The 25,243-nt window shown below is 45.2% G+C and overlaps 2 protein-coding genes across 7 annotated transcripts; one reads left to right on the plus strand and one right to left on the minus strand.

Annotated features, from left to right (window-relative positions):
- Positions 1 to 565: 565 nt before the first annotated feature.
- On the minus strand, positions 566 to 11,092 carry stradb (STE20 related adaptor beta). Of its 5 annotated transcripts, none has more exons than XM_072372870.1 (13): positions 10,842 to 11,092; positions 10,349 to 10,449; positions 10,137 to 10,213; positions 8,114 to 8,194; positions 6,884 to 6,986; positions 6,657 to 6,778; positions 6,459 to 6,567; positions 5,061 to 5,184; positions 4,801 to 4,972; positions 4,543 to 4,650; positions 4,212 to 4,468; positions 4,088 to 4,130; positions 566 to 2,716 (listed from the first exon to the last, which is right to left on the minus strand). In XM_072372870.1, exons 3-13 carry the CDS (start codon positions 10,146 to 10,148, stop codon positions 2,564 to 2,566), a joined length of 1,284 nt encoding a protein of 427 aa, XP_072228971.1. In that variant the 5' UTR covers positions 10,149 to 10,213; positions 10,349 to 10,449; positions 10,842 to 11,092; the 3' UTR covers positions 566 to 2,563. The 5 variants fall into 5 exon arrangements, with proteins under 5 accessions (XP_072228971.1, XP_072228893.1, XP_072229117.1 ...); XM_072372792.1 differs by adding an exon at positions 10,546 to 10,598 and having other exon boundaries at positions 10,137 to 10,449; XM_072373016.1 differs by lacking the exon at positions 10,137 to 10,213.
- Positions 11,093 to 11,134: 42 nt separating this feature from the next.
- Positions 11,135 to 25,033, plus strand: trak2 (trafficking protein, kinesin binding 2). 2 transcript variants are annotated; one of them, XM_072372708.1, is made up of 17 exons: positions 11,135 to 11,210; positions 13,961 to 14,114; positions 15,939 to 16,130; positions 18,845 to 18,904; positions 19,356 to 19,432; positions 19,513 to 19,629; positions 20,097 to 20,309; positions 20,410 to 20,488; positions 20,567 to 20,697; positions 20,772 to 20,846; positions 20,982 to 21,119; positions 21,210 to 21,289; positions 21,369 to 21,515; positions 21,589 to 21,887; positions 21,963 to 22,460; positions 22,542 to 22,641; positions 22,762 to 25,033. In XM_072372708.1, the coding sequence occupies exons 2-17, from the start codon at positions 14,060 to 14,062 to the stop codon at positions 23,534 to 23,536; spliced, it is 3,036 nt and encodes a 1,011-aa protein (XP_072228809.1). In that variant the 5' UTR covers positions 11,135 to 11,210; positions 13,961 to 14,059; the 3' UTR covers positions 23,537 to 25,033. The 2 variants fall into 2 exon arrangements, with proteins under 2 accessions (XP_072228809.1, XP_072228810.1); XM_072372709.1 differs by lacking the exons at positions 11,135 to 11,210; positions 13,961 to 14,114; positions 15,939 to 16,130; positions 18,845 to 18,904 and adding an exon at positions 18,556 to 18,619.
- Positions 25,034 to 25,243: the final 210 nt, after the last annotated feature.

The raw sequence follows: 25,243 nt of genomic DNA on the forward strand, positions 1-25,243 counted from the left end.
AAGAATAGTGTCTGTACGCAGATGCTACACACAAACTCATGAAAAACCCAAATAAACTGAGAAAAGTTCATTTTAAAGACTCAAAAACAGTCATTAAAGTATGTAAAAACAGAAAATATCTCGTCACAGTTAGATAATTTACTTTAGGAACATTTGTTTGCTTGATGTCCCTGTTATGGTCTAATTCAATGTTTAAATAATTGTACAGTGAATGTGAAAGATTTTAAGGCAGAGAAAACCAAACACCTCATACCAGCTGTCAAGCACGGTGGTGGAGGGCTGATGATCTGGGCTGGTTCTGCAGCCACAGGACCTGGGCACCATGGGAGCAATTCAGAGGACCTGTTTGAGTTAACATTATTGTTCTTTTCACCTTATTAATGGCCCTAAATGACCCAACTTCGGCCTGAAATGTAAAAATGACTGCAACAATTGTATATTCAGTACTGGATTCATGAGATATCTCTGTGATATTCAACTATTCCACCTCCTGAAATTAAGAAACACAGTTGAGTTATCATCAGAGTGAGAAAGACTAAATAAAAAAAAGGATGAATCATGGATAATCATAGTTAATATCTTTTAACTAGAAGGCATACATTGTTTTATGAATACTGCACTTATCCATCAACACAAAATGCAGGAAAACCGACTAAGACACGCATGTAGACACGTGTGTGTGAGCGTGTACAGAGTGATATAGATGCTGTATAATTTATAATGCGTGTATATACACATACAGTATATATGTAAGGCTTTTACAGCTACCATGTTTGATATGTACTGCAGGTCACAGTTCTCACACACAGTACACTTAATCACAGTTACACAAAGTTCACCAAAGTCTGAATGCAGGTTTCATTGAAACATAAAGGCCTTGTTGGATAAGTGGTTGCAGAGCTCAGTAGGAACACTTTTATCACTGATGATCGGAGCAGGAAAGATCGATGGTTTCTAACTGCTGCACTAAAACAACACCAGACACTGTACTTCTATTGCTTGTGTGCACATCTTGCCTCTTGTGCGTGACGATAAGTTCTACAATTATCACACAGGGACACCGTGTGCTTCTACGTTCAAACATACAGCAGAAATATGTTAATACTGTTGAAACTTCATGATAAAAACCTGTCAGGTCAGTTCAGGTTTGACTGAGCCAGTTTTTACCCTATTTTGCCCTCAGCGTAGTTTAAAAACCTCCATCACAGATGGATTTATATGCATATATGTCTCCGTTTTATGAACTTCAGTATTCACTGTTCACATTCTGAGTACACAACAGCACTTTAAAGGAAAAATCCACCCACGTGTACGGTCACCTCGTCAGTTTTACATGTCTGGATGTAGCTTCTTGGTGCTTTTGCTCATTCAGGATCAGTTTGTGGCATCTGAGAGGAACAGTAGGTACAACAGCCTGCCACCAAACATATAAACATTATACAGGATATGAATAAACACTCCCCAAAAATCTGGGATGCTGTGCAAAATGAAAATAAAACAAAATGCAATGATTTACACATCTCATAAACGAATATCTTACTCACAATGAACAATATCAGATGTTTAAAGTGAGACATTTTACTATTTAATGAAACTATGAGCTCATCTGGAATCTGATGGCAGCGACACGTCTCAAAAAAGTTGGGACAGGAGCAACAAAAGGCTGGAAAAGTAAGAAGAAACAGCCGGAGGAACATGTTGCAGATAATTAGGTTAATTAACAGCAGTTCAGTGACATGACTGGGTATAAAAAGAGCACTTTAGAGAGGAAGAGTCTCTCAGAAGTAAAGATGAACAGAGGTTCAACTGGAAAAAAATGCCAACAAATTGTGGATCAGTTTCAGAATAATGTTCCTCAGACTTTGAATATCCATCATCTACAGAACATAATGAGGTTCTCACAGATAATCTGGAGACATCTCTGACCTTCAGGGGGAAACGTGGACCTTCCCCAACATTTATGTTGCTGCCATCAGATTCAAGGTGAGCTGATCATTTTCATTAAAAAGTCTCACTTTAAACAATATGTTTGTGAATAAAATATGAAGATTAGGATATTAGTAAATCATTGTATTCACTTTTATTTACATTTTAAAGTCTCCCAACTTGTTTTGGGGGTGCATGTGTGTGAAATGGGCAGCATAAAATGAACAAGACGTGCCCAGAAATGCGGTAATACTTCCAACAATAAAGCATCTAAAGGTGGAATTTTCCTCTAAGTCTTAGTCGTGTTTTCCATCAGGAGGAAGTGCTCGATTATTAGTCAGCGGGTGGTTTTGGACTGATAGCTCACCCACAGTTCATCATTATGACTACAGATCCTCCCTTTGTGCTCGGAGCAGCTTCTTGGATCCAGCACTTTCACAGTTGCCTCGCAGTCCCCTGACCCAAATCGCCCTGTGCATCAGACAAACCAAAAAAATAACTACAAAACTATTTTAAAAAAGGCTCAGAGATTTGGGTTATTAATAATGGTAAAAAATAAAAGCACAGTAGAGTTTGGCCTCATTGCTTTTCTTTGATTGTCTCGGGTTTGGTTTGCTTGTCAGAGATCTGAGGCTCATCAGAAGTCCCACACAGTCTCTGCGGTGTCAGCTGATGATGGAGCGTGGCACGAGGGGGTGGGGGGGCTGGACACTGGTGCGTCCTCGGGGCTTGTGACGGGCACTGCTGGGTACATGAGACTCAGGAAGGAGTCTCTGGTGTGTCTCTTCACCTGGAAGCAAGCAGAAAGACGGGCTCTTACATGTTTTTACCTTCAGGAATGCTTCTTATCAGTCACATTCTGTAACCTCCTGATGCAGCAGAACTGCTACAAATCGCTTCTGTTAACTGGGAACTTGAAGGAATTTTGACTCCATTTTTCTGTACAGAACAGCTTCAGGTCCCTCTGCAACATTTCTATGTTATTAAAGGATCTTGTGTAGCATGACCCACTTTCCCTTGAGGTCCAGAAGATAATACAGATAACCCGAGATTCTCCTTTTTGAGGTAAAAAAAAAAGGAAATGTCATTTTTGGAAAGCAGTGGTTTTCTCCTTCATTCACATCTGTTTTGTCCAGTGTTCTCCTGATAAATCAAGACCACAATTCCCTTTTAACCTTGGTAAAATGTTCCTAAAATGTCTATTCATAGCAGTAAACCGAGAGGTGATCTACAGATGTGTGGAGTAATTGCTATTTTGAAAGCTAACACTCTAAAATAGTTTGAATCACAGTCTCAGTGTGACTGAGATGATTAAAAAAACACTGAAAAATGTTGTGTATTGAACCTCAGAAATGTTTAAATTAACAGTTCACGCTTCTTACAAATTAGTGTTAACAGAAAGTTACACAAGCAAACAGCACATTTTCCTATTTTCATCGGCCATTTGATGCTTCAGTTGTCAACAAACTCATTTACAGGTTCGTACACGGCAGAAGAGGGACACAGCCGTTGGTTATTGTAGGCTGTGAATATCACATGAAGCTTCTATAGTTTCATGTGAGGTGTCAATGAAAAGCACAGAAGGCTGGCAGCATCTTACAATCACAGTGTCCAGACTGTTTCCATGCCAACGTGACTTATAAGAGAGACCATGTAAAAGATTAGGCAGAGCTGCCGGCTGTGGGAAAGGTATTAATGACCTTTTCATGTGCAGCCACTTACCTCAGTGGTGGAGAACACAGGTTAGGGAAAGCCAATATCACAATGTGAGGGAGAAAATTAGTTGCTTAGAAGTTACTCTGAGTTCCTTTGTTGCCTCACTGCTACACACTTTGTGGATTTGAGTAATATGACCTTGAATTTCTCTCATTAGTACACAATCAAGCAGACTGAGGACTCTTTCTATGGTTTTTATAGGTTTTTACAGCCTGATTAGCATCAGAAATCCCCTTTGTTTGTGCCATTATACAGTTCCTCTATAAAGAGATCCCTGCTCTGTAAATAAAACGGTTTCGTAAGTAGAATGCATGGGTTCACAAACTTTCAGGCTAAAACCATGAATGCACTGCAATGCTTTTAATAATATTAACTCCCCACAGTAAAAAAAATAAATAATCAAGCTTTGGATCATTATTCTAAAGACATCCTGATGGAAACGCACCTGTTTGAAGAAGGCGTGGCTCAACAGTTCAGACGCTGACGGTCTACGGAGGACAAAAACAGCAGCAGCATTAAAATGTGTGCGGCTGTGAGCACATTTAAAGCTGCTTCCTCACTGTAAGGACCTGCGCTCAGGCTGCTGCTGCAGGCACAGCTGCACCAGGTTGTGCAGGGTGGCCGAGTGGTTTTTGGGTCCGGGGCTCTGAGGTCGCTCAGCAGGGGGAGCGGTGGTGCTGTGCGTCAGGCTCCCCGTGGCCACGCTCTCCCCGATGCCGGAATCGACGCCCGAGCGCGACACCTTCAGCCCCCCCAGCTCCCCCAATGGGAACGGAGCCACGTCCAGCAGGCAGCAGTGGGAGCCGCGCAGCTTCTGAAGCAGCATCTGAACGGGAAGGTTCACAGCTTGATGCAAAGCGTGGATCAAAAGCTGTACAAGTGCACGTTCTAAGCCATTACCTGAGTGGGTGGCATGTCCTGGAAAGGCACCCGACCACTGACCAGCTCACAGGCAACTATACCCAAACTGTAGATGTCGGACTTCACTCCGTAACCGTGCAGGTCCTGCTGAGGACAACGCCACAAACAGAGAAGAGAGAAGGCCGATGCTAAAAAAAAAGCTCTGCAGAAATGATGCATCGATCCTGTACTGACCCCAGCAGTCAGGGAGGAAATAAAGAGCTCAACAGGCTTGGAGCTAACGTTATGTGACCTGACCTGTCGCAGTAGTTCAGGGCTGAGCCACGGCAGCAGAGCTGGACTGTGGTGGGGCATATCGAACACCGCCCTCATTCTCTTCCCATCACGCATCATACTGTAAACACTGCTGAGTCCTGAGAGGTAGACGCGCCCCTCCCCTGACAGCAGGATGTGACTGGCCTTTAGCCCCCTGACAGCAGAGGAACAGGTGGGAAACATCAACATATATATATATACACACATTTTTTAAATGCACACGTCTTTGGTCTTTCACTGACCGGTGAACGTAACCCATCCGATGCAGGTACTCCAATGCTTTCAGCACACCGTACAGCAGATACGCTATCAGGGATTCACTCATTCCATCTGGGAAATATGTTCTCAGTAAGGTGTCTGCAGAGCCTGCAGGCAAAAGGATAGAAGAGATAAAGATTTAGAATCTATTTTATTGTTAAACCTGAGTGGTTCGATTGGAGCAATTTCTTTGCTCTCTGAGATTTTTTTTTTTTGCAGTAGAAAGAGTCAATAAACTAAAAAATTCATGCCCAGACATGAAGTAACGCTCATTTATTTATATTTTACTTATAAACAGCCAGACTTTCCTGTAATCCTGTAAAGATCTTGAACTTTAAAATATTTTTTCTGCTTTTCTCTAATTTTCAGTCCAGTCCTTCTACCTGAACATTTTCAGAGGAGTGTTTTTTTTCTTTAAGCCACTTAACTCTGAGCTATGAATCCTTCAGGCAGAAAAAAGGCTCCAAACTCAATGGATGAACCAGTGTTGTGTCGACACAGAACAGACAACTTAGCAAAGAAGCCGTTTTAAATTGTATCTTTAGACACTTTGTCACAAAGACACATCATTTGTTCCCATTTCTTTAGCTGCATCTATGAAAAACAGCAAAGAAAACACAGTTTGACAGACAGAAAATAGGATTTCTGCAGCAACAAGGTGATTCCCAAAGAGCTATTAGCTGAAAACTTGGCATATCTCAGCATGGTGTGCAGTGTGTCCTTAAAACATTTGAGGAAACTGGACAAGTGGAGGACAAAAGAAGAAGTGTCAGGCCTAAAAAACTATCTCCAGCAGATGAACAGGATCTGAAAGTGATGTCCTTAAGAAAGAGGAAAAAATCCAGCTGTGACCTGACAGGACCTGAGAGATGCATCTGGACCTTCAGCTGATCCATCTACTGTTGGCCCAAGCCTCATCAGAAATGGTCTCCATGGAAGGGTGGCTGTCAAGAAGCCGTTCTTAAGGAAGGGAAACAGGGAGAAAAGGCTGAGCTGTGCCAAATGACACAAGAAGTGGACTGAAAATCAGTGGCAACAGGTCTTATGGAGGGATGAATCCTCCCCAGAGCCCGGACCTCAACATTATTGAAGCAGTGTGGGATCATCTGACAGAGAACGGAACAAAAGGCAGCCCACATCCAAAGAAGAGCTTTGGGATGTCCTTCAAGAAGCCTGGAGAACTATTCCTGAAGACTCCTTAAAGAAATGACCTTTTATACTTTTACTTAATTTCATGATTGCACATGTTTCAATAAATCACTGCATTTATTTCCTGTTTTCCTGGAAATCCAAAAAGAAATTAGGGGTGGATCAAGACTTCTGCACTGCACTGTATCACTGATGGTTTCAGATAAAGTGATAAGGATGTGGTTGTGGCTTACCGTAGGCCATGAGTGGTGTCAGAACCCACAGCTGGCAGCAGGAGCTGAAGACCAGACGAGAGGTCAGCAGGTTTGAGTGACGGAAGAGCCGGGACAGCAGCACCTCGTTCTGAGGTATGAGATGCATTCAGACATATTTTAACAACAAAAGCAAAACAAACGCATGCTCCTGAAGCCCATTTCTGCAGTGCAGCTCACCATAATCTGCAGCAGCTCTTCCTCTGTGCACTCATCCAGATTGGTTTGTTTGACAGCCACCAGATGGCCGGTGGGGACGTGGCGCGCCATGTTCACCTGGCTCAGATTATTGAAGCCCCTCCCTGTGACAGGAATTTGGCATGAAGAGAAATCTTTCTGCTGTTTTGAAAAATTTGGGTTGTACATAAGATGTAACTTAGACTTTTCCGTCTCTGAGACAGTCTCACCCAGCTCAGACAGCAGCTGGTAGTGGGCTGGCTCAACTGACAGCCCTGTGATGTCATCACCACCAGCTGGGCCTTGCAGAGTGTATTCAGAACTGTCACAGCTCTGTATAGACGCACACACACATGAACCCTGATAATACATCACTACCTCAAACGCATGCACATTTTAAAGAATTACAGTATCATTTACATATTTAGACTTGTGCAATGCAAATTAAAAAGATGATTCTATCATTTTCCCCCTCATGATTGAGTAAATCCACATTTTTTCCCTTCACTTCATCTTAATAAAACCTAAAAAAGGCAGCTGATTTGTTGTATGTTTGTGCCTCATCTGTGATTAGTTTAATTATTCTTTTACAACATAAAACAGCTAAATGAACATCTCTGAGTGCGCCGACTCCATCATTCTTGCCAGTGGTTGTAGTCATGGCTACAAAATCCCCCTACCTCAGATCCTGAGTTTCTTTAAATTTTCCATAAACTGAATATAAGTAAATAAATGAGATGCCTGTGATCTTCTTCTGCATTAAAAACAAAGATGATTCTATCATGGAAATCGCTGCACGGGCTCAGGAACACTTCCAGAATCCATCGTCTGTGAACACAGCTCAGAGATCGGATCAGTGAGTCGCTTTTTTTGCTGCAGCCCATGAGTCCCTCCATTTTAATATGCAGGCCCAAATGAGCTGAAGTGCTCATTTGTGCTGCTCCTGTGCTGTAGCCCTGTGTGAGGCTGACAGCAGGTGGCGCTGTAACACAGAGCAGGGCAGAGGGAGGGGGGATGCTTGCAGTTTCTGGTGATGCAGACAGACTTTTGGGACTCCCGTTTCACAGAGACACCTGCAGAATGTGCCTCATTGGTTTGAAGAAAACAGATTCTCTGTGATGACGGGCCACAGTTTGTCTGGATCACCGGGAGGACGTGACCTGAGCAGAAACTCAATAATTATCATTAAGTAGTTAATGATAACTATAAAGCATGAAGTACTGCATTAGGGATATAGAGGAGTATCATTTCTAGGTGTGATGACAGAAATGTTTGGGGGGGAAACTCTAAGAAAGCCAGATTAAGTCAGGGAGGAAATACTAAAATAATTTAGCCTTTTGGTTCACCAGCTTTGAATGCTTTATAGCTGCAGTCTTACAGATGATATATGGACAGTGACGACATGGTGGAGGAGTGTGCGTGTGATTCCTTTCTCCGTGCTGACGGCATCTGTTACTGACCAGGAACTGGTGACTGGTGTCCTCATAGCACTCCTCTATGTCCATGGGCTGGACCTGAGCATGGGATATGCAGGAACAGTCCTAGTGAAGGGGGGGAGGAGCACAGGTGAGAGATGCCCTAACAGGAAAAGGACGAGTGCAGAGGAAACATGATGCTTGGGAAACAGAAGGTGGTGTGCTGCCTTGTGATAGGTTGGAAGGGTCAGAGATGAGGCAGAGGAGCAAGCATCAGGGAAATAAGAGGTGAGGGCAGTTTATGGGAGTAAAGAGTGGAAAGAGAATCAGTGATGAAAGTCATCACAAAGCACCTTACTAAAGTAATGCGTCCCAACAGAGCAACGCAGAGCCTGCTGGAATTAGACGAGCCCGTTATGTATCAAGGATGTAAAGGTAGACAAAATGAATGTCTGGTATTTTTCAAACTACACTTTTCCAACTTTCTACTCATGTTAAAAAGGAGTACAACCTGAGGACATGATAAAAATCATCTGGTCTTCACAAAGGTCTCAAAATGAGGTAAATAGAATCTCAGATTAACATCAACACAACATATTACATCGTGTCATCATCTATTAAACAAAAACTAAACCAAAATACAGAGACAGTGCGTGAACAGCTAACATCCTCCCTGTTTCCAAAGGAATTAAGAGGATAGGAAGCAGCCCGGTGCTGCTGATCAATGCACTGATTAATTGAGCATCGGTAAGTCAATCAATAAGTCTGCTGCTCTGCAGCATTCAGGTGTGTTTTAACACGATGCCAAGGAGGAAAGACACCAGCAATGATCTTAGAGAAGCAGCTGCTGCTGCCCATCAGTCTGGGAAGGGTTATAAGGCCATTTCCAGACTATCTGGAGTCCATCATTCTACAGAGAGAAAGATTATTCACAAGTGGAAAACATTCAGGACAGCTGTCAATCTTCCCAGGAGTGGACGTCCCAGCAAGTTCACCCCAAGGTGAAGAAGCCCAGAGCTACATCTCAGACTCTACAGGCCTCAGTTAGCATGCTAAAGGTTAAAGGTCACCCCAAGGGGAAAAAGCCCAGAGCTACATCTCAGACTCTACAGGCCTCAGTTAGCATGCTAAAGGTTAAAGGTCACCCCAAGGTGAAGAAGCCCAGAGCTACATCTCAGACTCTCCAGGCCTCAGTTAGCATGTTAAAGGTTAAAGGTCATGACAGCACAGTTAGAAAAAGACTGAACAAGGATGGCTTGTTTGGAAGGGCTGCAGGAGAAAGCCTCTTCTCTCTAAAAAGAACATGGCAGCACAGCTTAGGTTTGCAAAGCTGCATCTGAACAAAGCTCAAGACTTCTGGAACAATGTCCTTTGGACAGACCAGAGCAAAGTGGAGATGTTTGGTCCTAATGCACAGCAGCACGTTTGGAGGAAACCAAACACAGCATATCAGCACAAACACCTCATACCAGCTGTCAAGCACGGTGGGGGAGGGCTGATGATCTGGGCTGGTTCTGCAGCCACAGGACCTGGGCACCTTGCAGTCATTGAGTCCACCATGAACTCCTCTGGATACCAAAGTATTCTAGAGTCAAATGTGAGGCCATCTGTCCCACAGCTAAAGCTGGGCTGAAACTGGCTCATCAACAGGACAAAGATCCCAAACACAACAGCAAATCTACAACAGAATGTCTGAAAAAGAAAAGAATCAAGGTGCTGCAATGGTCCAGTCAATCAAGTTATCTCATTGGTAATCTCACCTGGTAAAAAAAAAAAAAAAAAAAAAAAAAAAATATCAGATTTTTTAAATTTATCATGTCATGATACATAAAATCCTAGTGTTGAAAGTTTCTTTGTCTAATAAATGTAACTCACAAATATGCTTTACAAACAGCTAATCTGACAAATACATCCATGTTTCACAATCTGAACACTCCTAACCTAAATACCTACTGAATTTCTCATATCCCGCCACCAGCATCACCCAAATCATGACTACAGATCTACAAAATCACAGATAAACTACATGTAGGCATGAAGAAAAATCCATACAGTATGATATTCTTACCAAGAAAGACATGGAGTCCCTTTGGCGATGGTAAAATCACAGAGTTTTGCATTCATCCGCTCACAGGCTGCAGGAGACTGATCGCGATGAGGGGAGACAGCAGGATGAAGCGCAGCAGTGAAATATGAGACACACTGAGAATCCCCCACTAGACAAGTAAGCAGCCAGCACCCATCCAGCCTCAGCCATGCATCCATCTGTCTGCAGCTTACCTGGCTGCTTCGAGCTCTGAAGAAACTAAATTCACCAGCGGTGCTTCTCCGTTCAGGCGAGTCAGTGATGGTGACATCAGGTGGAGGAATGAGGGTTATTCCTGGAAAACAGAGATGAGCAGTATATGAAACGCAATCAAAAATGAGGAATATAAAAAAAAGAATGATAATATTAATCAAGGAATACAATTACCCACTTCAAGGTTAGATTAACTGCGGCCATTTTTGTTAAACCAAAAGGGATTTAAGACTATTAATCAAACATACCGATAATACAGTGAAATAATATGGAAACAGACGGACTGTTATGTCTACTTGTGCATAAAAATCATTCGTACATTAAAGAAAGATAATAAACTGTCCCTCGTTTGGTAACTACGGTTACATTTGTAAATACATATGTTCTGAGTCAACGTTAGGTAAGGTAAAAACAGTCGTTTGTCCACGAAATGAATTCAAAGTGAACAAAATGTAACGAAAACAAGCTGCTTACCTTCTCCTGTCGACAGCGCTTCGACGTAAACAAGTTAAAAATACAAAGGGAAGCTTGGAACCCCAAAGGGCGAATCGTTCGTGCAGTTCATGTTCCGTTTGTCCCTTTAAAGAATGTGCGGACCGTGCAAAATGTTAACGAAATTAAGCAACCGTGTTTTCTAAGTAACACGAAGCGAAAATGTACTCTTTTGCGAGGACTTTTAATTTGACACAGATAACTGTCGCGTAAGAAAGACGACAGCGTCGGCCTAACGGTCGCTTTCTGATGACAAGGCAGCTCCCTCCTTCCCTTCCTCTCCATTGTTTGTGATTTCGGTGAAGAGATTGACAGGCGCCGCATGCATCGTTGGGATAACACCAACCCTGGGTAAGCTCTGGAATAAGCAGACATCTTTTTAAAATTTCCGTTTGGCCTTAACTCTAATAACAACGGGGATGTTGTCAGTTGGAGCGCGCGAGGGAATCGCTAGCCAATGCAGTTACGATCTCACAAGAGGAAAACGTTAAAACCAGTTCCGTCCGTTAAACCGTAGACTAACGGGTAATTTATATTCCTATAAATTTATTATTAACTAGGTATTTTTAAAGCATTAATAGCTTAGCAGTTGTATCGAGGCAGCATGACGATATTAGCAGTCCTAATAAATATTTTTAGTAACTTAAGCTAGCTTTATGTGTTTAAATTGCATAATGTTCTAGCTAACTGTCTCCTGTTGATCCACATAGTTACATTTTAAGTAAGTAAAATTAGGTTATAGTCTTTACAACAAATTTACAATTCAATTTTTTTATTTATCTCATGATCAAACAATAAATTCGATGTTATTCACACTACTGTAAATTAATTAATCGTAAGAGAGTTGCATTCATGGACAGGGTTAGATTGCATCCAAACAGCTGCTTCATTTGTGTGTAGAAGGAATTTTAGAGTAACTTGTGTGAATTACTTGAGACGTTTGAGATCATGTGTAATTGTCTGTATGCTTTGCATATCAGTAAGGTTATTTCTCGCTGAGCTTAGCTCCTTCAGCAGCAGAGTGGCGTCACATCAGATTGTTTGCAAATGGCTGGTGTAATTCCTTTAACAGGGGAAAGTTACAGCCCTTAATGCTGTCAGTGTCACGTGCTGCTTCCCATGCCCACAATCCCTCGTGTCCAGTCCAGTTTGTCAAATTTAGGATGGACTCAGTTCTGATGTTGTGTTGAAGAAGCGATGAGAATAGCTAGAATTGATGTATCATTAATATCCGAGTTTCATGTTGTTGTTTTCACCTCAGTTTGTACTTCCATTGTATTCTGTTGTTCTCCACTGCTGCGCTGGTTGTAGGTCAGTCTAGTTGCACATCAGCTGAATAGAGATTAAAGGAGGAGATGTGAAGTCTGTGAACAGCTGATGCAAGCAGACAGTCCCTTTGGGACAGCTGTGATAGCCTCATGCTGCTGTGCTGTCTGTGCCACAGTCACTTTGAAGGTTACCCTTATACTGCTGTGGGGTTTCATGTGTTTGTGATGCTGCCAGTATCGAGGGAGGGCTCCCAGATGGGGATTCTTTTGCGAGATCAATAAAACACAAACGTCAGAATCCCCTATAATATCTGTGTTTATGATTTCATCTCGCTCTGTGACAGTCTTACTCATGAGATGACTCACAGACATGTGAGGACAAGATCATCTCGAGCATTTTAAGTCGGGGAAGAAGAAGCGTGCATTTAAAATCTGTTGCTACAATGAAAGTAACATAATAAATGGAGAATCTCTTAACTCAGCTCACTCTAATAGTTAGTACATGGTATTTTTGGTGTGTAGAACTGCTCTAAGGTTGAACATAAATAATCCCTCAGTATTGGTGCCATCACAGCATATCTGCTGAGGCTCAAATTGCTGTGTGCATAACATCTCCCTTAATCTCCTTTTATAAAGCAAACTGTCTCAGCTTCGCTGTTATATAAGCAGAGGATGTTACCCAAGGACTCTGCCTGTCCAGTGGCATGTTTTCTACTTAAACTCACACTGATATGCACGGGTGTGCAGTCGAAGCAAAGGGTCAGCGAAGCAGATGATAAAGGGCTTATTCTTAGTGGGTTACACACCGCTACATACACCTCTACCTAAATGTTGCTCTACTGGGAGCCAATGTGCATCAAGTACCCAGGTGATATAGTTTGGGTTATCTCGGGTTTGATTGTGCCAGTTTGCGTTATCTTTGGTGTTTTTCATGGATGAAACTAAAGAAATGGGAGCAAAGGATGTGTCTTTGTGACAGGCTGCGAGTGACAAAGTGCTTAAAGATACAATTCTTTGCTAAGTTGACTCAACACTGGTTCATCCCTTAAGTTAGGTGAATTTTTTATGCTTGAATAAATCATAAATCGGTGTTAATGGCTTTACAAAAAAAAAAACCACATTTCTCTGAAAATAGTCAGCCATCAGAACTGATAAAATGAGTGAAAAAGCAGCTAATGTCTGAAAAATAACTTTGAAAGACCTTCAGAAAGTCTGCAAATGCAGGACTGAACCAAATGTCCATGGCTCATAATTTTCCTTTCACCTCACCAGTTTTCTTCAGGGAGCTCATCCCTTTAAGGCAGCACATCCTGTCTCATTCCTCCAGTCATCCCTTTAAGGCCTCAGAGTCTCCACAGAGAGATTAGGAGACAGGATGTGGGAGGGCTCTGTCTCACCCCTTGGACCTCCCTAAAAACAACGTGTGGCATGGGAAGCAAGGAAAATGCATCAGTTACATCTGCCGGCCAGTTTTCTGCTACTTTCCTCGTGCAAATTGTCTTTAAATTACCTTTTAATCCAGCTCAGAAAAGGGTAAATGAGTCAAAAGGTTGGAAGACTTGGTTTCTAATCTTTGAATATGTCAAATGCTGGTGAAGATATGAAATAATAATGATCAAAGTATCCAGCAGCGAACACCGTAGGACCCGTAGACCACAGGAAGAGTGCCGGGGAGGGAAGTGATCAGTAGTCTGGAGTCAGAGGAGATTAACCGCACACCTTTACTGGCCCTAATCTGGATTATAAACAGCAGCAGCAGCATCAACACGAACACACCCTCACTCCTGGGAGCGTTGGCTCTGTGACGGCGAGCTGTTGTTTCCTCTGTTGCAGGTAAAGGTGTGTGTGGGCACCGCCGGAGCAGGATGTGATGCCACGGCGATAGCAGCGGCTTTTCCCTGTCCAGAACTCCGAGGACTCCGAGGACAGGACATGTTTGAAGTGAAACCCCGTCCTGTGGAGAAGAAGGAGTCGAGCACAGAGACAGGTGAGGAGTTAGCGGATGCTGAAATAACAACACGGTATGGCAGCTGCTGGCTTTGTGTACGGTTTCAGGTGTTTCTCTGCCAGCGTCACCGATCCCCTTCACACAGTATGTGGCGTCTTCAGGCCCGATGCTATTGTTAGCCCCATCTGTCCCAGTAAACCACATATTTACTCAAGTGGAAGGACATTTGCTTGAACTGTGCCAGAGCCAAGAGAACTCATTCAAACGCTTCATCAGCCCCCTCCTGCACTCTCACTGAAGCTGCAGGCTCTTACCAAATGCATTTCTTATTTATGTACAGTAGAAATAAAGATGTCTACATATTTGTAGCTCGCTTCCTCTTCATGTGAGCTTTACGGAAAAGGGATTTTTGGCACGAAGTTCTGCCGTGATCCCACTTCCAGTCAGAAGGATTTAAAAACGACGAATGATCCTTCCTTTCCAAGCACGTAAGGCAGCCCTACGGTAGCTTTTAAAAACGCCTGCTCCAAGGCCAGGCGGCGTGTTTCTGCCTCCAGATAAAGCGAGACGCAGCTATAGGTCCACTAAGACGTTAAGCTGGACTGCTGTCTTTGCTCCAGTATCCAAACATGTGAGTGGGTTGATTTCTTTGACCAGAATATGTTCAACTCTGCTACAACAGATCTTCTTTTAGCTTGTAATTATTGTCCTTTTTCCAGGTGACCAGTCGCATCACAAAAAGAACTGAAGCTGTTTAGCTGGTGGTGAATTGCACCATGTTGAGCTTTTCATACTTCTGTTGTTACCAGCTTCTTCTGTTACTTCTGCTGGACTCTAACGCAGCTCCTAACGGCACCATCTGGGTGTCTGATGATAATGTGCGTGCGTCATTATGATGCCTTCGTTCTGGATCATGTTTGTTTGGAACACAGCTTGTCCATGACCTCAGAAATGAACGGTACACTTTTGTAAGATGCAGGTTAAAAACAGGTAAGAGGCAGCTTAAGGCCAAACTTGACCAAATGTTTAGTTTTTCTGCTCTTAAGGCAAACCAAATACTAACCTCCTCCATTGTTGACAATCTTTATTGTTTATATTCTGTAAATCTGGCAGCTCTTTCTGGTCTGATGTGTCCCTTAGTGGAATCCTCTGGTAACAAGCAGAACACAGGCAAGCAGAAACTCAGTTATCAGAGCCTGTCGGCCTGCATAAATGCTAAAGTATATTCCTGTCAAATCTGGAAAAAATTGATTTAGTACAATTCCAGTTGGGCCAATATGTTTCCATATATTTTAGTGTTTGGTTCATCTGTTCTGAGCTTCTGTTGCCACACAGTGGTGCAGCATGGGGAGTTAGGCCACCAGCGCCTTAGAGCACCGCTGCCTTCTTCCAGCACCGCTGCCTTGCTCCAGCACCGCTGCCTTCTTCCAGCACCGCTGCCTTCTTCCAGCACCGCTGCTTTCTTCCAGCACCGCTGCCTTGCTCCAGCACCGCTGCCTTGCTCCAGCACCGCTGCCTTCTTCCAGCACCGCTGCCTTCTTCCAGCACCGCTGCCTTCTTCCAGCACCTGGTTGCCTGTCACTTCCCACTTTTGTTCCTGAAATAAACGGCCGTATAAGAAACTCGAGGCTTTTTTAGGCAGATAAGTTAAGGTGTTAATTACTTGGCTGGCAAATGAGCAGATTGCTCTTGCTTTCACTCTTTATGCCAAGTATTAGCTTTATTTTAGCATAAAGACTTCTTTTATTGTGTGACTCGCAGTGTACATCATGCTTACATAACACTTCTCTTTAAAAATGGAAATAATTAACAGCAGCTGAAAGTAATCATTCCAGCCTGAATATGTGCCTGTGTAATCTCCAGATGAGGGGCTGGGCAGCAGCGGGAGGCATTACTGCTCCGGCTCCCTGGGCTCTGGTTCGGCCGGTTCAGGCTCCATGTACCTGTCAGACAGTCAGGACTGGGTGGTTTCTCCGAGCTGCTCTCCAGACGAAGGCCCCGGCCAGCAGAACGCCATCTCCCCCATGCTGGCCGAAGAGACGCTGCGCTACATGAGTAAGTTGTACACTTGATATGAAACTGAGCCAAATATACAGATGACAGTGGTCAAAGAACTGCTTTCTTTTGATTGGATTAGCCTGTGCTGACATCAGCCAGCAGATGGTGTCTTTAAGTGCACTTTGCACACGGGGGATTCATTTTATACGGCTAACATCCTGTTTATTTAAAATCACAGGGATTACCGCTGACATTATTTAGCTCAGGGTCCATCTTTGTGTGCAGTATTTTGTTTGCTGCGCTACACTCTGACACAGTGTGAGGGGGGGGGGACAGAGAAAGGAATCCAGTGATCATGCCAGAGTTAACTGCAGCTGAGTTCAAAGCCAGAGGACGAGAGTCACGAGACGGGCGATAACGAGGGTGAACGGGGGGGTGGACAGGCTGAGGATGAAGGCAGGACAGTAGAGAGAAGACACGGACCATGCCGGTTTTAAACATCCACACTGAGGAGGTGTACGATAGCTTTGCTGTGGAAGGTGAGCACAGGGGTCAGTGCAGCGCTCGGAGTGTGTTTTCAAGAAGCAAGGTCAGGCTGAACGGGATGGAAGTGGAGGGGGAAGGAAGTTGGCATATCTTGCATTTTGTTTACATTCAAAAAAGTTGCGGCATGCAGGAACAATGTTGACGAGGGAGAGAGGCAACTTCCTGTTTGCTGCTGCTGCTGCACAGCTTTGCTTTGTGGATTTGTGTGACTCGGACACACAAAAACATAAAAGAAAAGCGCAGATCTGAGCTGGATTACAGTAGAACAGAACAGAAGTGTTGTTCAGCGTTGCTTTTGGGAGAAATGTGTCAGTTTAATGAAGTCTCAGCTTCATGTTACTGCTTGCTCTACTCGTGCACTGTAAAAAGCAGAAGCTACCTATTAATAGCACATAGCCTGGAACGTTAAGTAGGTGCACGAGGAGATGCGTGAGAACCCTTTGGGTTTCACACTTAGCATCATCTGAATATTAAGACTCTCCTCCCATTTTTGTGCTGTTGTAGCAGAAGCAGCTGCAGCTGTTCATGTTGTTAACATCAGACCAGGAGGCTCCTCAAATATCTTGTGCTCCGTGAAGTGTAAAAATGTGAAGGATTTTCATTCTGGCAGGATGAACGAGAAGCCACAAAACCCATAAAAATGTCTCAGCTGAGAAAGTGACGGCAAAATATAGCAGTTTGTCTTACATCAGCTACCCAAATTTGGCTTTTTTTAAGCATTTTTAGCTAATATTTGATGTTCAAGTTGCATTTTTTAGCCACTCTTTGTACTATATACTTCCTTTAGTACAGTTTTTAATTCACTCAATCGTACATGTTAACATAAAAAAAGGAAACTTTTAAAATGCATGTAAACATGCTCGTCTAACCAAAAGCGTAAAACACACCCAGATAATGTGGTTTTGGATGAAATAACTCAGCTGCACTGTTGTTAGCCTCAGTGTTTTTACAGCCTCTGCTCTATCTGCTCCACAAAGTCACAAACATCAGTCAATAACTAGATTCCCCTGCTGAGCATGTGTACTTGGATGAGGACAGTGGTTTATTTAAACTCTATTCTTAGCCTGATTCAGCTGTGCTGCACCTGCTGTTTATTGGTGCCAAAGGTGATTGTAAAGAAGTAACCCATTGACCATTGCACTGTGTGTGGTTACGAATCAGTAAAAAAGTGACTGACTGGTTTTATAACATGCTGGACTTGCAGTTATGCAATTCATTGTGGCCAGAGTTCAGTCAGCTGCCCTAGAAGTTGCTTTCTGTCTTAGTGAGTAAACTGTGTGGCTTTATGTGGAGTAAAATGATCAGACAATGGATATACAGAACCGACACAATGACGCCCCGCTCCACCTGAGAGGTATTTTTGTCTTTGCACTGTAAGCGTCTTCCTGTGTGCAACAAAGATGGCCGTGTTGGGCCGAGGTTATTTTTACCCGGCGGGTATCGGAGGAGACTGAGGTCACTGGGACTGTGGCCTCAGATTACTGCTCTCATCTGTTTCAGCTGCAGCGGCTTTTAATCCCTGCTTAAATGCAGATTGTTTGATTTCACTGCTCTGGCAGAATAAAAGGTGGGACAGGGAATGTGAGCAGTGGGAATCGGTCAGTCTGTCTGAGTATGGTTGACTCCACTTAACCTTATCAGGCTGAAGTCATCTGCATTGATTTGCTATGAGGTTCCTTTCTCTGTATAAACTGTCAAGGCATATTTGGCTTTTATTATTATTATTTTCTATGATTTTAATAGCATCACTGGTAATAAATTGATTTAAAGAACAGTCCTAAGCAGATTAGCTATTGAAAAGAATATTTCCAGCCTCCATTTTCATGTGGAGCCTCTTTCTTTAATCAAAGCTGAGTTCCAGGTAACTGAGCAGGTGTTCTACCTTCATATTTTAACGTTACTCGTCTGGTAGCTTAGTTAAAGGCTCAGTGACTGGAGTTGCCACTTCTCTTTAAACAGGTGCAAGTGGAAGCTGTGCGGCGCTGGTGCCACCCGCTCAGGTGCTAAAATCAGACCAGACTAATGAGTAGATCCTCAAAGTGTCAAGAAACTAATGTTTTTCCATGATTTGATTTGTTGAAGCTTGAGCTTTTCCTCTTTGCTTTTCGGGGTAACTCGTTGCCTCTCTCCTTTTTTTTCTCCTTTCTGTCCAGTTGATCTTTAAAACCATCTCACTGTTTCTCCACCTTTTGAACTTTCCCTTCTTTTCCCCTTTCTCTCACTAGCATATCTTGCTTTGGAGCCCTCCTCTTATTCCCACCCTGGCTCTCACAGGCTCTCCAAAGGTATCTTTCTCTCCCTGCCTGCCTGTTCTGCTCTGCGACTTTCTTATTCAGCTGCAGTGTTAGAGAGGGGCTTCGGTTTTCTGAGCCCCTCTCTGCTTTTTTGAGATGTGCACACTTATCTATAACAGCTTGTAGTACAGTAGCACTGGTTATTGTGTGTCTCTGTTGATACAAAACTAGCAATGCTCTCATTCAGACCACCAGCAACCACGCTGCCACGTTGGGGACCTCACAAATACAATTTAACCCCACAAATCAATAATTGGCTGCGGATAATTGGATAGTTAATGGCCCACAACGTGGGGGTAACGTTGGCTGTGGTCAAAGCATTTTATTAGCTAGTTCCTTAAACTCAGCATGCTTTCCCAGTGGCTGGGAGTGATGGTGGGGTTTTTATGGTGTAGATTTAGCCTGCATGAGACCTTAAAGTGACGTCATTCCCTCTGCTCAGTCCTCAGCTCTGATCGTGTGGAGCAGATGACCAAGACCTACAATGACATTGAGGTGGTCACGCACCTTCTGGCTGAGGTAGGTGTTCACTTAGTTTTAGAGTTTGTTGTTATTCCTCAACAGTTTCCTGCCTGACTCTGGGTGCTCTTCTCTGACAGCGAGACAGAGACTTGGAGCTGGCAGCTCGCATCGGTCAGTCGCTTCTGCAGAGAAACCACCTGCTGCAGGAACGCAACGACGCCTTGGAGGAACAACTCGCCCAGGCTGTGGACCAGGTAGTTCATCTCCAGATACTTCACTTCATGTTTTCCTGAAAAAGTGGAGCTTAAAATGTGGTTTCGGGGGCTGAAAATCGAGTTTTCGTGTGGTGTTTTAAGACCACAGAACTATAGTTTTATAACAGATCCTCAAAAACACAGATTCAAACAGCCAGAGTTTGTTTGACACTGGTTCATGGTATTTGTTTCCCAACGAAGTCGAGACGAAGGCTGAACAGCTGCTGCCAGACGAGGGGAGGAAAGTGAGGTTGAGATCATCATCAGAGATTTCATGGATCTTTAATGATGTGTTATTGTCAAAGTTTCAAAATCAGCAGTAAATTCAACCAGTTGCAGAGGAGAAATAGGAATATTTCAGTGTTTTTCATGTTCGTAACATATCTTAGAAATGTTTGTCTGGCTGCTAAATTCTACTCTGAAGTATCGCAGACGGTAATCTCCTTCTCCTGAACGACCCTGGGCAGGTTCACCAGCTGCAGCATGAGCTCAGTAAGAAGGATGAGCTTCTGCGAATGGTGGCCAGCGCCTCGGAGGAGAGCGAAACCGATTCCAGCGTGTCCACCCCCCAGCGGCTCCCTCAGGCGCCGGGGGGAACCGCCGCCGCACTGCTTCAGCTGGAGTCTCTGCAGAACAAGCTGCAGGACCTGGAGGAGGAGAACCTGACGCTGAGGTCTGAGGTACGACCATCTCCGGGTCAGATTTAAGAAGTGACATAGGGACCATTCGGTCAGATTAAAGCGCTGAAGGCTTCTGGTTTGGTGTGTTTTCGCTCTCCAGGCGTGTCAGCTGAAGAGAGACACGATGACGTATGAGGAGCAGGAGCAGCAGCTCGTGAGCGACTGTGTCAAGGAGCTCCGTGAGTCTCACAAACCCTCAAAAGGACCACTTACAGGTTAGGAAATCTTGTTTCAACTTACCTCCCACTTTGCTTCAGGTGAGTCCAACAGCCAGATGGTGTCTCTGACAGACCAACTGTCTCAGAAGAACGAGGAGCTGCTCAGACACCAGGAGGAAATCGCTCAGCTGCTCTCCCAAATAGTGGAACTGCAACACAGAGTGAAGGAGGTGAGCAGACCTGACGGCCGTCACTCATTACATGCCGTGACAAGCTCAAATCTGACTGGGTTGTTTCTCTGCAGCTGGCTCTGGAGAAAGAGGAGCTGAGGATCCACCTGCAGGCGTCCAAAGATGCTCAGAGGCAGCTCACAGCCGAGGTACACGTCCCCCAGCCACACAGCTAACTGGTTAGCTTTTAAAAAAGGGCCACACCGCCGTCTTTCTTATGTTGTGGTACTCAGATCCTGTCTGTGAACGTCAGCTGTGTTTACATGAGTCTGTGTTCGCTGCAGCTGAACGAGCTGACAGAGCGGAACATAGAGTGTGAAGAAATGCTCCACGAGTCCCAAGAAGAGATCAAAGAGCTGCGCAGCAAAAACAGCCCGTCTGCCGGGATGCGCCGCCACCTCTCCTACGGCCTCTGCCCCATGGTGAGAAAAGCCCCTCATCCTCCCAAGTGAGCCACCAACACGATGAGAAGATAAGCTGTTTAAGTGGTGTTGGTGTTTGTGAGCACGCAGGATTCCTTGGCTGCAGAGATTGAGGGTACCATGAGGAGGGAGCTGAGTGTGGAGGAGGAGACCGCCTTTCAGGACCAAAGGTGACAGCCCCGAATGGAACTGCAGCCTTCAGTTGTCTCTTAGTTCTTCTCTCTGACATTTGACCTCGTCTTCTTGCAGAATTTCCCAGAAGCGGGTCTTCCAAACAGTTCGCTCCATCAACGCCTCTGCGTCCCGCGCTGCTTCGGCCCCTCCCACCCCTCCCATCCCCGGCTCTGGACAAAGCTCCCTGGTGATGACAGCGCAGCCCTTCCGGTCTGCTCAGGGGTAAAAGAAAAGCCGCTTTGCACTGAAGTTCAGATGAAATTCGGAGCATGTCAGATCACAGCTGTGTTTGCAGGGAGGAGGTGCAGATGGGCCAGCCTGGCTCTCCGGGAGGAAACGACCTCACCAGAGCGCTTCACCGCCTCTCGTTACGGCGCCAGAACTTCCTGTGCGAGCGTCAGTTCTTCCAGGCGGAGCGGGAGAAGAAGCTGCAGGCTCTGGCAGGGGCGGACACTGACGGGGAGGGCAGCGGCAGCAGCTCGCCGGTGGGCAGCGTGCTCTCCTCCTTCTCCAACCTGTCGGATATCTCCTTCAGCTCCAGCGTTTTCAAGACCTTCCTGCCTGAGAAGCTTCAGATCGTCAAACCTATGGAAGGTAGCGTTTATCTGGACAGCTGTTTGTTTTCAGTGGGTATGGATTTAGTGAGACATATTTATCACTTCTTCTTAGGCTCTCTGACGCTTCACCACTGGCAGCAGCTCGCCAAACCTCACCTGGCCACCATCTTGGACCCACACCCCGGGGTGGTAACCAAGGGTTTCCGACCACTGGCTCAGGATGCTGTGTACCGCCTGTCTGACATGGAGGAGGATGAGGAGGACGAAGGAAACGCAGGGACTGCTGCGCTTGAGAAAGGAGCAGCAGAGCAGGGGAAGGAGGAGGTCGATGAGGAGGAGGAGGAAGGAGGGATTACCTTCAAGGTGCGCTGTTCGTCTACGCCTGAGGACAGAAAGGACAGACCGGGTTTGTTGGTGACCCTCCCCACCCCGTCCCCGTCACCCGTGGCGCCGTCCACTTCCTTTCCAGCGCGGCCAGATCTCTGCCTGACACCCCGTCATGGCTCTGAGGCGCCTCATCAGTCACCTCCACCCGTTCCAGGAGCTCCTGCAGCTGCGGTTCAGTCCCACAGTCAGATCTCCACCTCGACACCAACAGCATCCTCATTCGGTGATTTCTTTACTTCAAATTATTTCTTTATGTTCTCTGATCTGTGAGAGTTTCTCATGACCTGATTTGTGGTGTGTGCAGTCCTGAACCCAGGAAAGTGTCAGAGCTCCACCTTCTCCACCTACACCATCACAACCTGTCGCATCCTGCACCCGAGTGACATCACGCAGGTCACCCCAAGGTGAGTCAGCTTCAGGGAGTTAAGAGGAAATGGATCTCACTGAACTTCTTTCTCCTTAGTTACGGTTGCTAGGACACAGCTCCCCTCTGTCTAACCTGTGGTCTGCTCCATGTTCTTCAGTTCGCAGTCGTCCCTTTTCGCCAACACACCGAGCTCCATGAGGACCGGTCCCAGCACCCCCGTGACTCCCTGCAGACTGAGTTTGGGTGACTCCTTCCCCCCCCGACGGCCCTCTGTGCCTCCCAGCGGCCTGACCAAGCTGGTCCTGGAGAGGGGCATTTCTGCCCACGTCTCCACCGACACCCCCCCTTCATCGCTGAAACCTGCCCCTCAGCAGCCGCTGTTGCGCCTCCTGCCAACCACGCCTCCTAACTCCCCCTCCCACTCGCCCGCTCCCTCCCCGGTGCCGATGGAATCCCGCCAACACCCAACTGACAATTTCCTCGCCTCGCGCCCTGCTGAGCTTTTTCTCCAAGACGTTTACGGGTTGAACCTGGGCCGAGCCCCACATCCTGACCTACCGAGCCCCTCCCAGCAAACCCTGGTCCCGCCTCCTAAGTCGGGCCGTGCCAGGCCCGACCCGGCCAGTGTTGGTCTGGTAGAGAGGCTGCGGAGGCTGGGATTTGCGAAGGTGTTGCACGCTTCAGATTCCGACGCTGCAGTGCTGCGCCACGATTCCTCCACTTTCATATCAGCGGGTGGGGGGAGCCTGCTGGACGGCCTGAGGCGCAACCAGAGCCTCCCGGCGATGATCGGCGCCCGAGCAGGGAGCAGGTCGGCTCCTCCTCACCCCACCTCCTTGGCCATCCCGCCGCCATCGTGGGGGAACCTTAAAGAACGACGGCGGCATCTTGCCTCCATCTCCCACCCCCCGAGAAGCTCAGCGAAACACTGACGGCTGCAGCTGGGCGGATTGGTCCAAACCCCAGCTTTGTCCCTTTAAACCCCCCAGAATCAGGGCACCTGTGGGCAGAATAATCCCTCCTTTCTACGACATCATTTTAAAGCACAAATGAACTGTTTTTAGTGATGTCTCGGTGTGTTCATGTGCGCCTTAGCTTGACTCTGAGTGGTTTATTCTCTTAAATAGTTCTCCTGTGGGACCCTGGAGGTTAAGGTTCAGGAAAGGACAACATGTAAGTGCAGGAGGGTTTGTGGAAGTAGATAAGGTGTGTGTGGAAGGTCAGAGCGTGGTCTCTGCATGTTTATTCTTGTCTGAAGATGAAGGAAGATGGCGGTTGAGTGAGGGAGTGAGCGTCCGGGGTCCTGCTGTTCCAAGGGCTTGTTGCTGGAAGAGCTTCAGTCTGTTATTGAGCAGCATCATGCTAGCAGCTAATCTTGTAGGTAGACCATGCTTCTAAACATACCAGTATTTTAGTATTAATGTAGATGTAGGATGAGCTCGCGGTTGTCCATTGCTGCATGGATGTTTGGTAGCCGTCCAGGTGCCGGGGCATGAAAAGCAGCCTCGCCTACAGGTCCCCAGCATGCGGGCCGGGCTGAAAGCAACCAAAGTGGACGGCAAAAACAAGAGAAGCAGAAAAGGATCTGTCTTTTTCTTTCAGGTCCTTGTGTTTTGTGTGTTTTCTTAATAGTATGAGGCCTTAAATGGAGGCAAGCACTGCTCTGATCTGAAGTTTTAGCGCTGTGCTGAAAATATTTGACCTTTTTAAAGAGAATCGTCCCGGTTTTCAGTCATTTTGCTCGTCTTAGACCAGCGACACGTTTGGGTTTGGTCTGTTTGGAGGGAAAAAAACACTAATTCATCATTTTACCTGTTTCTCACAGTTTGCTTTGAGTTCTTGTTTTCTGTTAAAAATGCGTCACGGGATGATACCAAAAGTCTTCGGCACAATGGACAGCAGGTGGGAGTATTTCAGCATTTACACACACGCTTTATGATATTAAACATTAGAAAAACTCAGCTTTTCTTTGCTTGACCCGAGTGAACCTTCAGTGCTTCTGCTCCTAATGTGTCACCCAAACTAAGTAAATGCACTTTGACTTCAGTGTTTAAACTATTTAGATCCTAACATTTCTAAGAACATTTTGGATAATGTGTGCCTGTTGGAACAATGTCTGCTAACATAAGGTTTTAATGTATGTCGCTTTGCTTTCCACATGAAGGGAATCCATATCGAGCTGAAAGTATTCTTATATCTGACTTGCACATGTTTAAGTGATGTGACATCAGCTGAATGGGAATCTAATGTTTATAAGTTTTAAATTTGTAGTGGTTTTCATATCCCGTCTTTCCTGTGAAGCCAGAGATTCAGGTTTGTGTCTTTCTGTGGCTGGAATCTAAAATGTACAGTGACTTCCTCGTGTCTCCCCTCGTTAATATTATTGAGTTGCCTCTTTTTCTAAATAAAGCGATATAAATAAAAACAAACATCTGACTTTTGTGGTGTCCGTGAGCTTATTAAAGTCAAGTTAATTTACTGAATAGTTTTTTAAATATTCTGTTTTTCACATGACAACTTCTGAATAATTCTAAAAATGTGGTTATAAAAGATGTAATGTTTGCTTTTTGTACAGATCAGAAACGTGTTACAGTCGGATTTTAGGAATATTCTGTCCCAGTTCCAGTTCCTCTCCCTTG

Source organism: Leuresthes tenuis, unplaced genomic scaffold (assembly GCF_036924035.1).
Source record: "Leuresthes tenuis unplaced genomic scaffold, fLeuTen1.0.hap1 SCAF_1, whole genome shotgun sequence".
NCBI classification, from domain to species: Eukaryota; Metazoa; Chordata; class Actinopteri; order Atheriniformes; family Atherinopsidae; genus Leuresthes; species Leuresthes tenuis.